At 40.8% G+C, this 15,065-nt stretch overlaps 1 protein-coding gene across 4 annotated transcripts in view; it reads left to right on the forward strand.

Annotated features, from left to right (window-relative positions):
• Nucleotides 1–15,065, forward strand: part of MYO1B (myosin IB) — a 187,585-nt gene that overhangs the window by 154,074 nt on the left and 18,446 nt on the right. For 2 of the 4 annotated variants that reach the window (XM_042994938.1, XM_007094701.3), the window contains exons 18-24: nt 2,074–2,274; nt 3,912–4,005; nt 4,865–5,014; nt 8,183–8,251; nt 9,984–10,070; nt 10,317–10,403; nt 12,202–12,288. In XM_042994938.1, coding sequence (XP_042850872.1) covers nt 2,074–2,274; nt 3,912–4,005; nt 4,865–5,014; nt 8,183–8,251; nt 9,984–10,070; nt 10,317–10,403; nt 12,202–12,288 — 775 coding nt within the window. The remainder of the gene's footprint in view (nt 1–2,073; nt 2,275–3,911; nt 4,006–4,864; nt 5,015–8,182; nt 8,252–9,983; nt 10,071–10,316; nt 10,404–12,201; nt 12,289–15,065) is intronic. The other 2 variants (XM_042994939.1, XM_042994940.1) reach the window with 2 other exon arrangements.

The following is a 15,065-nucleotide window of genomic DNA, read 5'->3' on the forward strand; positions in this document are numbered from 1 at the left end:
CATATATTGGGTAAAGATCCTAGTTTCAAAAAAGAAAGAAAAAAAAGGAAATTTTCTGTGGTCAGTTGCTTTTGTTATTCTCAATTAAGTGGACTTTAAAAAAATCATTACTTAATAATAATTTACATGACATGGTATGCACAGATCCTAGGTGAACAGCTCAGTTATTTTTTTCACCAGTGTATATATACACTTTGGCAACCACCACCCTGGTCCAGATATGGAACACTCTGTTACCCCAGAATTGTTCCTTCATTCCCCTTCCCTTTTAGTGGTTTTAATGTATTTCTAAGAAGTCTTAATGAACTACAAGTTTGTGAATATTATCATATTTTTTCCTAGAGTCTTTGTAGTTTCAAATTTCATATTAAGGTCCATATTTTTCCATATAGATAACCTGTTGCTCTGGCATCATATATTGAAAAGAAAAAAAACTCTTATTTTTTATTCAGTTATCTTGATGTCTTTATTGAAATTCAGTTGAAAGCACATGTAAGAGTCTAAGTCTAAACACACTAGTCTGTTCCACTGATCTGGTTGTCTATTTTTTTTTTTTTTTAATGTTTATTTACTTTTGAGAGGAAGACACAGAATCTGAAGTAGGCTCCAGGCTCTGGGCTGTCAGCACAGAGCCAGACATGGGCTTGAACCCACGAACCATGAGATCATGACCTGAGCTGAAGTCAGACGTTTAACAGACTGAGCCACTTAGGCACCCCCTGGTTGTCTATTTTTAAGCCAAAGAGTGGACATTATTTTTATAAATGTTAAAGGAGAAACATAAAAACACTGAGGTCATAAGATTTAATTGTTCACCTATTACATATGTGTGTAGAATTTATTTAGCAGTTGTAGGTAGGCAAATGTAACCATAAATGTTTAGCAGCAGTGTTAATGAAGATACAGAGGTTGCTTCCATAAGATCCAAACATAACAACGGCTTAAACAAGATTGTCATTTATTTCTTATGTAACTTCTGAGTATAAGGACTCCAGGGCTAATACGACATCTTTGTTTTGTGGCTCTGTGATTCCCAGGGTGTTTCTCTCATCCATATTGTCAAAGATGGCTCTCCACCATGGCTACATTCCCAACGAGCAGTTAGCAGAAGAACAAAGGGAATGCAAGCCCCTTCCTTTTAAAGACACTTTCGGAAGTGCCATATATTAATTCTGCTATGATCCTAGTGGCCACAGTTTTAATCACATGGCCACACCTGCTTGCAAAGGAGGCTGGGAAATGTTGTCTTTCTTTGAGCAGCAAAATGCCCTGTTAAAAAGGAGGGAGAGGGGCACCTGGGTGGCTCAGTCAGTTAGGCATCTGACCTCAGCTCGGGTCATGATCTCACAGTTCGTGGTTTTGAGCCCCCATCAGGCTCTGTGCTGACAGCTAAGAGCCTGGAACCCGCTTCGGATTCTGTGTCTCCCTTTCTCTCTGCCCCTCCCCTGCTCACGCTCTGTCTCTCTCTCTCTCTTTCTCAAAAATAAATAAACATTAAAAAAAATTTTTTTTGAAAAGGAGGGAGATACGGGGTTATAGGGAGACAACAGTGTTTTTAATAATGTCACTGAAGTATCTAATACACATACAATACAGTAAAGTGTATGACTCTTCATTGTACAGCTTGTTTAAGTTTTAACCCCATCTGGACCAAGATATAAAACATTTCCATCATCCCATAAGATTCCTTTATGCCCCTTCCCTGTTGATCTGTACCCCTAATTCTCCCCAGAGGTAACAGCAAACTGGTTTCTAGCCATAGATTTATTTTTCTCGAATTTCACATAAAAAGTGTACTCTTTTATGTCAAACTTATTTCAGTCAACAAAATGTCAGTGATACTCATCCATTTTACTGTATGGGTTGGCATTTTATTCTTTTTTAACTCACATGTATGTCACGTATTTTCTGTAAAATGATTTGAAATAATTTCAAAAGAAATGACTAGGTTACCCAAGAATAATAAATAATTATCCCAAGCAGTAAATAACTATATACTATATTTTATAAAACACAGACAGATATATCCATAAGAGACAGAGTTTAAAACCTAAAATCTTTCTGATCTTTTAGGTGCATCAAACCAAATGATAAAAAAGCGGCACACATCTTCAACGAGGCTCTTGTGTGTCATCAGATCAGGTACCTGGGACTTTTGGAGAATGTCCGAGTCAGGAGGGCAGGCTATGCCTTCAGGCAGGCCTATGAACCTTGCCTAGAAAGATACAAAATGCTTTGTAAACAAACATGGCCTCATTGGAAAGGACCAGCAAGGTAAGAAATTCATTGGTTACATTTAATAATGAAGTTATAAAGGATACAAATAACATGCTGTTTTCTTCACGTGCTGTTAGTATACAGAATTTGATGGAAAGTTGGATGTAACCTCTGTATTGGACCATCTTCCATCAGGATACCATTTTGTATTAATTATTGATTGATTATAGAGGTCTCGATTGTAAAGTTTGGATGGGGCTTATCCAATCCACGAATTTTAAAAATACGCTGTGGCAAGTTAGTAGGAAGGGATCTGTAATTGCTAAGTATATTTGTGTAGAATCATAAAAGGGTGGAGTTAGAGGTATCTTGGATCAGTGCTCTCACCCTTTTGGTTTTTTTCTGTAGGGAATTAACCCCAGAGACAGACAGTAGGTGGGGGTGAGGGTCTTTCTCTTTGCACGAGGTCCGCACCCATGGAGAAATAGATATAGGAGCAGATTGGACTCAGAGAGTCAGTGTTATTGCTGATAAAGCGGGATTGAAGAATATGGCAGAATCTGGGCCATGCAGCTTTCAGTTTATCTTCCCTGAATTGTACTTAGCCCTCCAGTCCCAGACAGAGCACTGGACCACTACAGGCCCATCCCATGGAGCAGCCCCTGTGAGCTCTCCACATGCAGAGAGAATGTGTGTGATGGTTGGGGGGTGGGGGGGGGGGGGGTTGCTGCTGCAGAAGAGAAAGTGGGCTTTGCCTGTCTGGTGGTCTTTCTTCTGCTCTCACCAGTCAGAGGAGTTGCCCCTTCTCTGTAGGTTGTAGAAGCTCTCCCAACTGCCACAAGAAGGCCAACATGCCTCTTTTACGGGCCCGTGCAGAGACTAGGGATTTGATTTCACTGTACTGGTATTGCGTCCACATTCTCGCTGGACTGGCCTTTAATAGGGACATCAGTAGTATTAGACACTCACCCTTTACTACAAGGAGATGAACTCCAGACATGATGGGGTCTCTGCTACAAAATTCAATACACAGATGATATAGAATGTGGGTACTGTTTGTTCCCACTGCTAATTTCCAGGTCAGAACATGTATTCACTCCCTGCCTGGCACCTAGGCCATAGGTTGATGGGATAAAGTTTAGTTAGAAATTGCTGTTGAAACCGGGGTCCAGGATGGAGAAGTGAGAGCCAAGTTCAGGCAGGCCTCGCTCCTACCACATAAGGCCTATGCTTCACGACACCCCATTGGTCTGGCACTTAGCACTCTCTTCTTGGGTCCTGCCCACACTGTGAGACACAGAGGCGCAATATTCAAAATATTTTGGAGAATTAACCATGTGCATTCAAAATAGATGTGAATTTCTTACACACCCTCTGGGTTCTGGTTGGTGCTTTGTGATGGGTATATCTGATTCAAAGATTACCTCTGCTAATGAAATCAAGATACGGTTTTAATACCCTATTGTCTTAGACTACATAGTTCTGAACCCAAATTTACTTTTTTAGTGTTAACTGGATTTGGTTTAATTCGTGGAATTCAGTCTGAAGATTCTTTGATAGAAGGCTGCTTACTAAAAGACCAATTATACTTGGAAATAAAGCTATTATTTTATACCACTGAGAACCTGATACTGTGATTTCAGAGAAGATAACCTCTTTTTGTAACTCAGAACTATTTTTATTTATTTTTATAGGGCTGGCGTGGAGGTTCTCTTTAATGAGTTAGAGATTCCTGTAGAAGAGTACTCCTTTGGTAGATCAAAGATATTCATCCGGAACCCAAGAACAGTATGTAACCCAAACCTTTACAGACTGAACTTATGTTATAATCATATAGGCAAGTTCTTAAAGGATATTTAACTTCATAACATTACCCAAGATGCTGCCGATAGTGCCTCATTCAGTTTTTTCTGCAAATGTCCGAGAGGATGGGCGAGTAGGGGGCATTAAAAGAACATGTGTATTTGTTTATGAAATATCAAAATCTTAGATTGTACAACACTTCATAAATCATAAAGGAACTGTTGTTACAACAATAAAACCTTCTTAACTCATAGGAATTGGAGGTAAATTCAGTCTGTATTTATAATACCTGAATTATGCAATAATTTTAGGAAAGACAGCCCTATTATTTTGAGGTACATGAAAGCACTCATGTTTAAAAAAATTTTAAGCTGAAAATTTTAAGCTTAAAATTCTACTTAGGAACGTCCAAGGGAGCATTTTTTTATAAATGAATTAGCATGAAGTATAACTAGTACAACAGTGTTTTTGGTAATTTGGAAATTTGGAGAATCTGGAAGAATGTTTGAATTGTTAAACAGAGACCTTATCAGCACTTCCCTGCCATAACAGTTGCATTCTCCTGGGTAGAGTAAAGGTAAATCTAAGTGCCCAGTTCGGCCCTTCTCTGATTTGTCATAAATTCTATATCACCTAAGATAAATAGTGATCTTGTATGAATTCATGAAAAGAGTTTTCTCATGGGTTATTATCCATATCATCTATAATCAAGACAGTTATTCATTTTTTTCCTCAAATGGGGTTGACTTTAACATCATGACATTTTTCCACCTGGGGATGTCTTTCATGTATGTCATAAGGTTTTGGTAGAGTTTTGATAAATCCAGCTATCTTTTCTTATTAGTTATTCAAGCTAGAAGACCTGAGGAAGCAGCGTCTTGAGGACTTGGCCACTCTCATTCAGAAGATTTATCGGGGGTGGAAATGTCGTACCCACTTCCTACTAATGAGAAAAAGCCAAATCGTGATAGCTGCCTGGTACAGGAGATACGCGGTAAGAGCCTCCACCCTTTTACTCTGTAAGAATGATGCTCATTGGCTAGTATTTGTTATGTACTTTGCGTGTAAGTTTTACGTATTCAGTTCTCCCAGCAACCTCATAAATTGAGTGCTTTTGTGGTACCTTTGTTAAAGGTGGGAAAACTAAGGCATGAGCCGTTGAGTAACTTGCCCGTGGTCACGCAGCTGCTAAGTGGCAAAGATGAGGTTTGAATCCAGGACTATTTCATAGCTCAAGTTGAGTATATCACACTGCCTTCCAGTGATATAGGTCCACATAGAGGGAAATCTAAATCTTGAATTTGCTCATCGGATTGGAAGAGATGGTGTCATTTAACCCTTTTCATGGGGTAGGCTCAGTTTTCCAAAATAATTGGCTGTTTTCCATGTATTGTAGCAGCACTGAAAGTGGCTTAATTCCAGAAAACTGATGCTACATTTTAGTAGAATTCTGGATTTGGTGAAAGGATTGGATTTCCTTTAGTCCTCAGATTGCTGGCCCTATTATCTATGGGAAAAGACTTACAAATAAAGTATGTTTAGTTAATTGACATGGAATTTCTTTTGGGAATTTTGTTCCTTACTTGATTATAGATATTTCATTGGAGGCATAACAAGTTTGAGGGAAATCTGAAGGTTTGCCTTTAGGCTGGCTTAAACTTAGGCTGTGTTCTCACAAGTGAATTTTGTGATAAGAACACTACTTCTGAATGCTTTTTCATTCTGTGCTTTTTCTCTAAAGAATCGGAAGATGAATTGAATTTGCAATCACATCTCCTTTAGGATACTCTCTTTTTCTGCTCTGGAAGAGTTTTGCTATGAAGCAGTATATAATCAGGACACAGTTTTGCTGACCTATTCCCATGTAATACATTTTAGTGTAGTATGTCCACGTTTGAGAAATTAATGAGATATTTAAATGATGAAGCCAAAGGAAAAAAACTGCTTCAGCTTTAAGAGAGTATCCTTAAAATGGTTTGAAAGGGTACAGCCAATGGTACTACAGCTGTTCATGTATGAACCTATCCAGCCACGATGGGAGATTTATTCATACATATTCTGCAGAGGCACAGAGGACTGTTGTCACTAACCTGTCTGTGATGGATGCTCTTCTGTGTACACAGTAATGGCACTTGGCTCTTCTGCAGATTCATAATGCTCTGTTTTATATTTGCCTGAGAAAGGAAGGACCAACACATAGCCAGTGGTCAGGGAACCCTTTTCGTCATTTTTTGTTTGCAGATCATTAAGAAAATCCAAGTTGGAAAGTGTAGTGAATTCATCTGTCTTGAATTCAACAAATGCTTTCGGAATACCTACTCTGCCAGGCTCTGGGGATAGCAACATGAACAAAACTGATGCCTGACCTCATAGAGTTCATACCTAGTGAGGGGCAATATGCATGCAAGCAAGTAAATAATCAGAACAATTATAGACTGTAGTCAGCTGGGAAGGAAACAGATTACTGAGATAAAGAATAGTGAGGAGATAGGATATAAATTTGGATAGTATGGTCAAGGAATACCCTCTGGAAGGGGGCATTTCATTGGAGGGATGAGAATAAACAAAGCAATGAACGAAGAGAGCAGGTGCTATTTTACCTTCCCTCCCTATATAGAACTTTTATATCTCCAAGTGAAAAAAGGAGCCACCATATAATGTATCATTAGCTCATGATGGTGAGTTATAACTAGTATTAATTGGGAGAATAGAAACAAATAATAAGCCCAACTTTTAGAGAAGGTATTAATTTCGCTCTAGTGTTAGTTACATCTGTTTTAGAATTTGAACTAAATATCTCAACCAGTTAACTACATGTTATCCAAGCTAGTGATTAAACTCAACCTTTTTTCTCAATCGAATAACTCAAAGATTTTCTGAATGTCCATTTTCAGTTGCTGATTATTTTAAAATCCATATTCTGTTATATTTTATAGCTCTATGAGACGAATTTTTTTAAGGTTTGTTTTTGAGAGAGAGCACGAGCGAGCATGAGTGGGGGAAGGACGGGGAGATAGGGGGTAGAAGATCCAAAGCAGGCTCTGTGCTGACAGCCACAAGCCTGACGTGAGCCTTGATCTCACAAACCGTGAGACCATGACCTGAACCAAAGCTGGTCGCTCAGCTGACTGAGCCACCCGGGTGAGATGAATTTTAAAGTAAGATAGAGTTGTTTTCAAGCCATTTAGGAACTTCAGAAGAAAACATCAAGGTATCAGATGCATGTCAGAAGTGATGGTCAGATATCATAGGTATAGTTTGTTCTATAGCCACGGAATATTACTCTGTGAGGAATCTTGCCGAGTTTCTAGCTCCTCATTTGACCGATGAGGAAACCGAAGTCCAGAGGAGGCAGTGATTTGTCCAAAGTCCTAGGGTTCTCTTTGTCTTTCTGTCTGGCATTCTCTTTTTGTTCTGCTGCTCATGTGTTGATAACATCACTCTGTGTCCTCTGAGCTTCCCAAATCTAGCCTAGAGGGCTGGAAGGCATGTGTCCCACCTCAGAAAAGGGAGCTGAGCAATCCAGCATTTCCAAAGTGAGAGAGGCACAGCATGACTTCATGGCTTCGTTAGAAAAGCTGTGAAATTTCATCACAGATGCCGACATGCCGGTGAATATTCCACATTAAATACAATACGAGCTCACTTTTCTAGGGATGGTATTCCAGTGGCCTCCACTCTTCCGAGTAGAAGTAAAAAGGGCCTTTGGGCATTGATCTTGCCATGCCCACATGCATGGCCTGCCGCACTGGGTTTTCTTTAACCTTCCCCGCCTGGAAGTAACTTTGGCTGTATCTCAACCTACTTGGTGCTCGCTTGACCCTCCCAGGATGTGGTTTCTATTTTACATTGCTGATTGATACCCAGTGCAAGTCCTTGAGTGCAGGAATGGAGTTGGAGTCACTTGTATAACCTCATAGTTCAATTAAAGTGATACTCATTTAATTATATTTAGCACCCTTGAAACATACTCCGGATTAACTGTAATAATTTTGGATTGTTTGATATTTTGGTTTCTTTACATATTGGTTCCCAGGAGGAATATGGGAGATTAAGGGTTAATTGCACTAAGTGAGCAAGTACTCTGTCTCAATCCTTGCAGTAGTAGGTATTATAGATGTGTAAACAGAACTGGTAACAATCTCCCCCTTTTGTCCCACAGCAACAAAAGAGGTATCAACAGATAAAGAGTTCTGCCTTGGTAATTCAGTCTTATATCCGGGGTTGGAAGGTGAGTTTAAAAGAAGTGAGCCTTATTTATTGGGGGTTTTTAGGTTCTTCACAAAGGAGGATGATGTCTTTAAGGTCACCCTGCAGGGGGGAGCTCCTCATCTCCTGCCTACCCTGTAAACAGTCAGATGGAAAGAATAAATATTATGGGCTACACTGGGGCTCTTGTGACCATGTCTTGGCCGCATCCTTCTAACTGGCTCTCTTCTCAAGAGCTTTGTTCTCGAAGCAGGAAGTCTTGAAATAATACCGTACATGATTTCAATATCCTCTTGCCCCCCGTTTGCAAGGGAAGTGGTAGTCCAGAAGGCTGTCTGTCAACACTGTTGCCTCCGCACCTGTGCGTCCTGCCCAGCCCAACTCCTTCCATAACTTCCTGGTGACCATCTTGTGGGCTGCCCTGTCATGATCAAAACATCCTGAGCTCTGGCCATTCTAGTCGGGATCACAGTGTACCCATCACCTAGTTCCAGATCCTGGCTGCAAGGCTTGGTTCAGGGGTCAGCAGTCCACAGCCTATGCCTGTTTTTGTACAACCCCAGAAGGAAGAATGGCTTTTATGTTCTTAAAGCATTGTTTAAAATAACAGCGAGAACTTTTCATGACATGTAAAAATTATATGGAATACAACTTTCATATGAATATATATACAAATATAAAATGTATATAAATATGTATACAAATAGAAGTACAAAGTTCATATAAATAAAGTTTTATTGGTACAGACCCTTGCTTATTTATTTACATCTTGTGTGTAAATACATCTTGTGCTTTAGCGCTCTGACAGCAGAGTTGAGTAACTGTGATAGAGACCTATAAACGGGAAAGCCAAAAATACCATCTGGCCTTCTGCAGAAAGTTTACTGTCCCTGCTCTAAGTCAAAGAACCTTCAGAGCCTATTCTGACCACTTTCCTACTGGGAGATTTCTGCGGAGTGGGCTAATCCAGAGGAGCTACTTCAAGACAATTCCCAGGCCCAGAACCCCTTCAGAGGGTACAACATTGGGCCGGGAGTGCAGTAGCATCGATCGACCTTTGTCTAGGCCATGGGTCAATTTGGCGGCTGTGCGATAGTAAATGCCAGAATATAAATGCAAGCACATAGAGTAAGTGAAATCACTGCCTGCAAGTCCTTCTTTGACCTTATTACTGGATCATGGGTCCGTGTCTCCAGTCTAGAGCCTTCAGACATTCCGAGCCCACCTCCCAACCAACATGTCCTCCGGGCCCCCATAAAATCAGTTTCTGGTAACTGCCCGGGAGAAGCCACTGGTTTTGGACTAATGAAATTTTCTTTAGCAAGTTTTTAAACATCTCTTTTGCATAAAAAGTACAGCTGAGGTGACGTCGTGTACAACAATGATGAAGGTGGTAAATGGGTTTTGGAGCACTGGAGATCCTCCAACCGCATCCTGAGAGCTATTCCTTCCATCTGACGTGCACCAGCTTCTATGGCTCGTGCTCACATTTCTCCATGTCCCACGTTAGGGCCCAGGAGGCCGCTGTCTCGGTCTGAATGGGGGCCACACTGTTGTGCTTAGTGACCTCTTTATTTGTTGCCTTCTCATAGTCCCTTTAGGCCGAATAAGCAATGTCCCCTTTTCCTTTCAACGATAGATCTTTCGCTTGAGAGTGGATGTTATGACTGTTCTCTGCAAGTATGTTTTTCAACCAGTATGGCATCTCACTTTTTGTTAACTTCCTACTTTCTCTGGGTGATTCTTCACCTTAGGCCCGAAAAATCCTGCGGGAACTGAAGCACCAAAAGCGCTGTGAGGAGGCAGCCACCACCATCGCGGCCTATTGGCATGGTACCCAGGTAGGCCAGACACTGCCCCCTGGAAGGCAGCGGGGGCGGGTGTCAGAAATTGTTTCACTGGCTTAAGCTACTGAGCACGCATTTACCTGTCTCTCTCTCTCTGACGTTTTGGTGTGGGGTGGTGGCACACGCTTTCGCGTTTGCTGTGTGATGGTGACCGGTGTCTTTCTTCTCTCTCCTTTGGGAACCAGCAGTAACCTTTCCTGCCTTAAACTTTTCTGTAACTCCTTTTCAAATGCATCACAGGCGCGAAGGGAACTGAGCCGGCTGAAGGAGGAGGCTAGGAATAAACATGCTATTGCAGTTATTTGGGCTTACTGGCTCGGATCTAAGGTACTTGATTCGCACATCCCGTTACTCCGTCCCGGAATCGGCAATAACCAGTTTGTATCTTTAGCCTGTCAGGGGGTGAATGCCTACAGTTAACAGGCCCTCACCCCGGTGCATGTCCTAGCCGCCGGATCGAATAAACCTGGATGTGGTAGTGTAGTAGTGCACGTTAGTAGGGGCCCTAAGCATGTGTAGGCCAAAAAGACTAATTGCTTATTAATGAGGCACTGGTCCAGTTGCTCTTTAACAAAACAAAACAAAAACAACAAAAAAAAAACCCTCAAGTAACATGCATGTTTCGTTGTTTTTTTTTTTTCTTCCCTTTTCTCTCCCCTTGCCCCCCAGCATATACCAGCAGTTTTCTAGAGATATTTTTGTTGGGTGGGGGGTTGGAGGGGCATGTTGGGAATGTTAAGATTTGGGCTTCAGTTGGTCTTCTGCAACATGGTGACAGGAAGAACACCTTTAACGCATGCCTTAAAAAATATTAATCCACGAATGAAATTGTTTTTTAGGCTCACTGTGGCCGCCATTGATTATTATAAGCAAAATATTGTATGCGAAAAGAATGATCATTTGTGATTGAACAGAAAGCTGTGTTCATGCAAAGCTAGCTATCATTGCCGCTGAAGAATCCCAAGAATTTCGGCTTCAGCTGTTTGTGTTCAGAAACAAAGGCCTCCTGAAATACTCTCACTAATCCCCAGGCAGAGTCGTGGGCTCTGTGAACATTTCACATACCCCAAGGGACGAGACTTTTAGATGTTTTTGTTACTTAGAAAATCAAAGGTCATCTCTGCTAAAAATGTGTATTCCAGTTAGAAACATAAATATCAATATAATCCTATGTTTTTAAGTTTACCTTGTCAGCATTATAAGTCCATCTTGTGAGAAAAATGAGAAAAGTCAACATTTGCCTGTATAAGGATCTTAATTTGCCAAAAAAACTTACCAGAGCTGTTCATTTGTGTCCCCCCCTTGAAAAATCTGTGACGAACAGGCTAGTTCCTTTAGTAATCAGAGGGAAATGTCCTAGCTGAGGCAGAAGGACTCTTAGACAGTTATCCCTGGGGTTTCCCCACTGAAGTAGCCCATTTCCTAGTCTGAGTACCAAAAGTGGTGAAAGATCACTGCATGTTTCATCTTTCAAAGTAGCATGCTTCAGAATGACTGTTCCCTAAGATTAATTTTTAAACCATAAGTCGTTTCACTTTTTATCTTGCTTCAGTGTATTTCACTGTCCAGGGCCTTAGCTCACACTGAATTTTGATATGTGCTACTTCTAATTTGCTAATGGGAAAGAAACAACTTTATTCTTTCCATGTTCTAAATGGTTGTTCGCAAGAGTTGTCTTTTTGTACGTGCAAATGAATGAACACAGGAATTCCTAGACTCTCTAGTCCTGGGTACTGGCAGCAAAGGGAAGTCTGCTGAAGTCACTAGGTGCCACTCACAGCTCTAAGGCTTGGATAAGGGAGAGAGTGTGGAGAATAGAAGAAGGAGAGAGAATGAGGAGGGAGGAAAAAGGGAAAACTGGAAGTAGGGGGGCAGAGGCGTGGCTTACCTCCAGTACCACATAGATTGCCTTCCTCTGGAACAGAGGCTCAGTGCACTAAACATACAAAGGACTGCACCAGACTTATGCGGATTCTTTGGGTTTAAGTGATTATGCCCTATTCTTCTATCATTCTGAAATCCTTATTCATAAGTTGGCTCTTCTGTTTGGTGGGGTATCTTCTTCTGGTCATTTGTGCTGTCTGCATTGGGCCGTCTCTTTTATTTACTATCTAAAACGTTCTAGGCTCGAAGGGAATTGAAACGCTTGAAGGAGGAGGCTAGGCGTAAGCATGCAGTCGCTGTCATTTGGGCTTACTGGCTTGGACTGAAGGTACTTCCCCACCCCTTCTTTCTGTCCACGGTGAACTCAATGAAGCCTAGCACTTACTAACCCGGAGAAAATGATTGATGATGCTTGCTTATGGTCTGCACAGTCTTTTACAGTGTCACCTTGCCTAATTCCATTTCTTTTTGAGAACAAACCTGTACACTAATATTTTCTGATGTTGTTGTGTATTTCTTTAAATAATAGGTTTAAAGTATCTAAAGCATCTAATAAGACATTTTGTTATCCAAGTCCTATTTTGTATTATCTTTTTGAAGATGAAGTTTGTGTTTTGTTTTTTGTTTTTAATTCATGGGACAGAGTTAGTAGTTGAGCTAAAAGCTGACCCATGGTCTACAGTGGCCAGCCAGGGGATATCTGGCTTTTGTTCCCCTTTGTCTGCCTATTCTGCTCCAACGATGGCTCCTGGAGCAGAGTGTTCTACAAAGTGACTGCCATTCTAATTGTTCAGCTTAGAAACCAAAGGGTTTTGCATTAAAAGTACAGATTTTGGCAATTAAGACCAGCAGTGGCTCATTCGGGTTAAAGAGAACTTTAGATTCAAATGCCTTTTAATGTAGGGCAGGGTTTATTTCAAAGTGGTGCTTACTGCTTCAGGCAAGATATGCGTAAGTAAACATGACTGAGCCCCAGAAACAACTTTTTGCCATTGAGAACAACTTTCGGGCAATGTAAAGATTGTGTCTTCCTGTTATTCAATAACTCATCACCTTAGGGTACCATCCATATTGTCTTTTAGGAATAATTAAGCCCCTATTTGACACTATTCCTCTTTATTATTTTTGTTATAACCATTCATCTTCTTCTAAATATTTACCATCCAGGAAGCCACTGACTCTGAATCTAAACAGCATCAGCAGTATCTGTATGTTCTGCTTTTGAGTAATCTGCATTTTCCCCTGAAAATTTAGCCTGTAAACTTTTAGTGAATTAACCTTTTTGATTATACTGAATATTCATCAAGTAATTTTTGAAGTACTTAAGAAGTAATTTAAGTATGAATTTAAGATGTTCTATTTCAAGAATTCTAAACAAGTTCTAGAACTACTTTTTTTAAAGGATTTTATTTCCCATTTTACTCACTTGTTCTGATTTGCATCCTGATTTTCATAAAAGGAAGGAACCAAACATTGAGTCAGGATTTTTACCCTGTATAATATCTACCAGCAGAATCACATTTGTCTTCAGTTTCTGGGTTTAACTAACTGCATATGATTTCAGAAAATCTTTCCATCTTAGGGGTGTATGCTAGTAACCTATAAATCAAATTCAGTTTGTAGGTGAATGGTGTTGTAGCTGAAGTTAACTGGCCCTACTCTAGATGTAACTGCCCCCCCCCCAGTTTCCAATAAAACAGAAGTATTTTAATATGTCACCATTATCATTGTTCTGAAATAAGATTAAACTTCTCTGAAGTCCAAGAATGTAATAATTTTGTGCTTGTGTTTTTAAAGAATGATGTTGATAAGAGCAGTAGTTTTGCCCTTTTATGTGATTAGGTTCTTGTGGAATTGATTACAAAGTTCAGTGGATCATTTTTGGACTGCCAGGGCCCGTGAGGGGAGCCCATTTTATATGTCAACGTGTCACCAGCCTTTTCTATTTATAGCTGTATTTCTGGAGAATATTTCAGGGGAAATATTCCTGTGAATATCAAAAAGCATGTTGCAGTGAACTCACTTACAATGACATTCAACTACATATGGTAGGACTTCCAGTATATTTCTATGGATATGTTCACATGAAACCTTACTCTAACTTCTCTGCTTCCCTATGCTATTAAAATTCCAGGAGCCAATTAAAAGGTACCATTTTTCTTCCCTTTGTCCCTTCTAACTTTATTAGTTTGAGATTTGAATCTAGCAACTCCTTGGCTAAAGGAGAAAGGATAATCAGTACCATAGAATATGAACAAAAGGAGGAACTTCCTGTGTGGTATCTGGGGGAAAAAAAATTTTTTTTTAATTTTTTTTTAATGTTTATTTATTTTTGAGACAGAGAGAGACAGAGCATGAATGGGGGAGGGGCAGAGAGAGAGGGAGACACAGAATTGGAAGCAGGCTCCAGGCTCCGAGCCATCAGCCCAGAGCCTGACACGGGGCTCGAACTCACGAACCGTGAGATCGTGACCTGAGCTGAAGTCGGACGCTCAACCGACTGAGCCACCCAGGCGCCCCGGAAAATTTTTTTTTTTAATCTATTTTTGAGAGAGGGAGGGGCAGAGACAGAGAGAGGGAGAGAGAGAAAGAGAGAGAGACAGAGAAACCAAACAGGCTCCACACTGTCAGCGCAGAGCCTGATGGCAGGACTCGAACTCATGAACTGTGAGACCATAACTGAGCCGAAACCAAGAATCGGATGCTTAATTAATGACTGAGCCACCCAGGTGCCCCTGGAAAAAATTTTAAACCTTAATAATCCGTAAGCGTAGAGAATGGGTCTGGCACTTACATGCCCCATGGGACCAGGGAGGTCACAAGGATGAGGGAAGTAGCAGATGGAAGGTGGATCAGGAAGGATGGGGCCCTGAGCAGTGTGGAGCATCCTGTCCCATAAAGGCAGCCACAGCTCCTGTGGTCTCGTCTTTGTCATGTGGGAATGGGGCTCACCGTTGCTAGATCTTAGAAAACTTGAAGAGAAACGTGTAGCCTGAATTTTCCGTGCGAAGTGCTTCATTTAAAAATAGGCGTATAAAACATTTTTCTACAAACTGAATTTGGCTAGCAGGTTGTGAGCTTGGATTTTGAACATGTGCAGTTAAA

The sequence above is a fragment of the Panthera tigris genome, chromosome C1, assembly GCF_018350195.1.
Source record: "Panthera tigris isolate Pti1 chromosome C1, P.tigris_Pti1_mat1.1, whole genome shotgun sequence".
Taxonomy (NCBI): domain Eukaryota; kingdom Metazoa; phylum Chordata; class Mammalia; order Carnivora; family Felidae; genus Panthera; species Panthera tigris.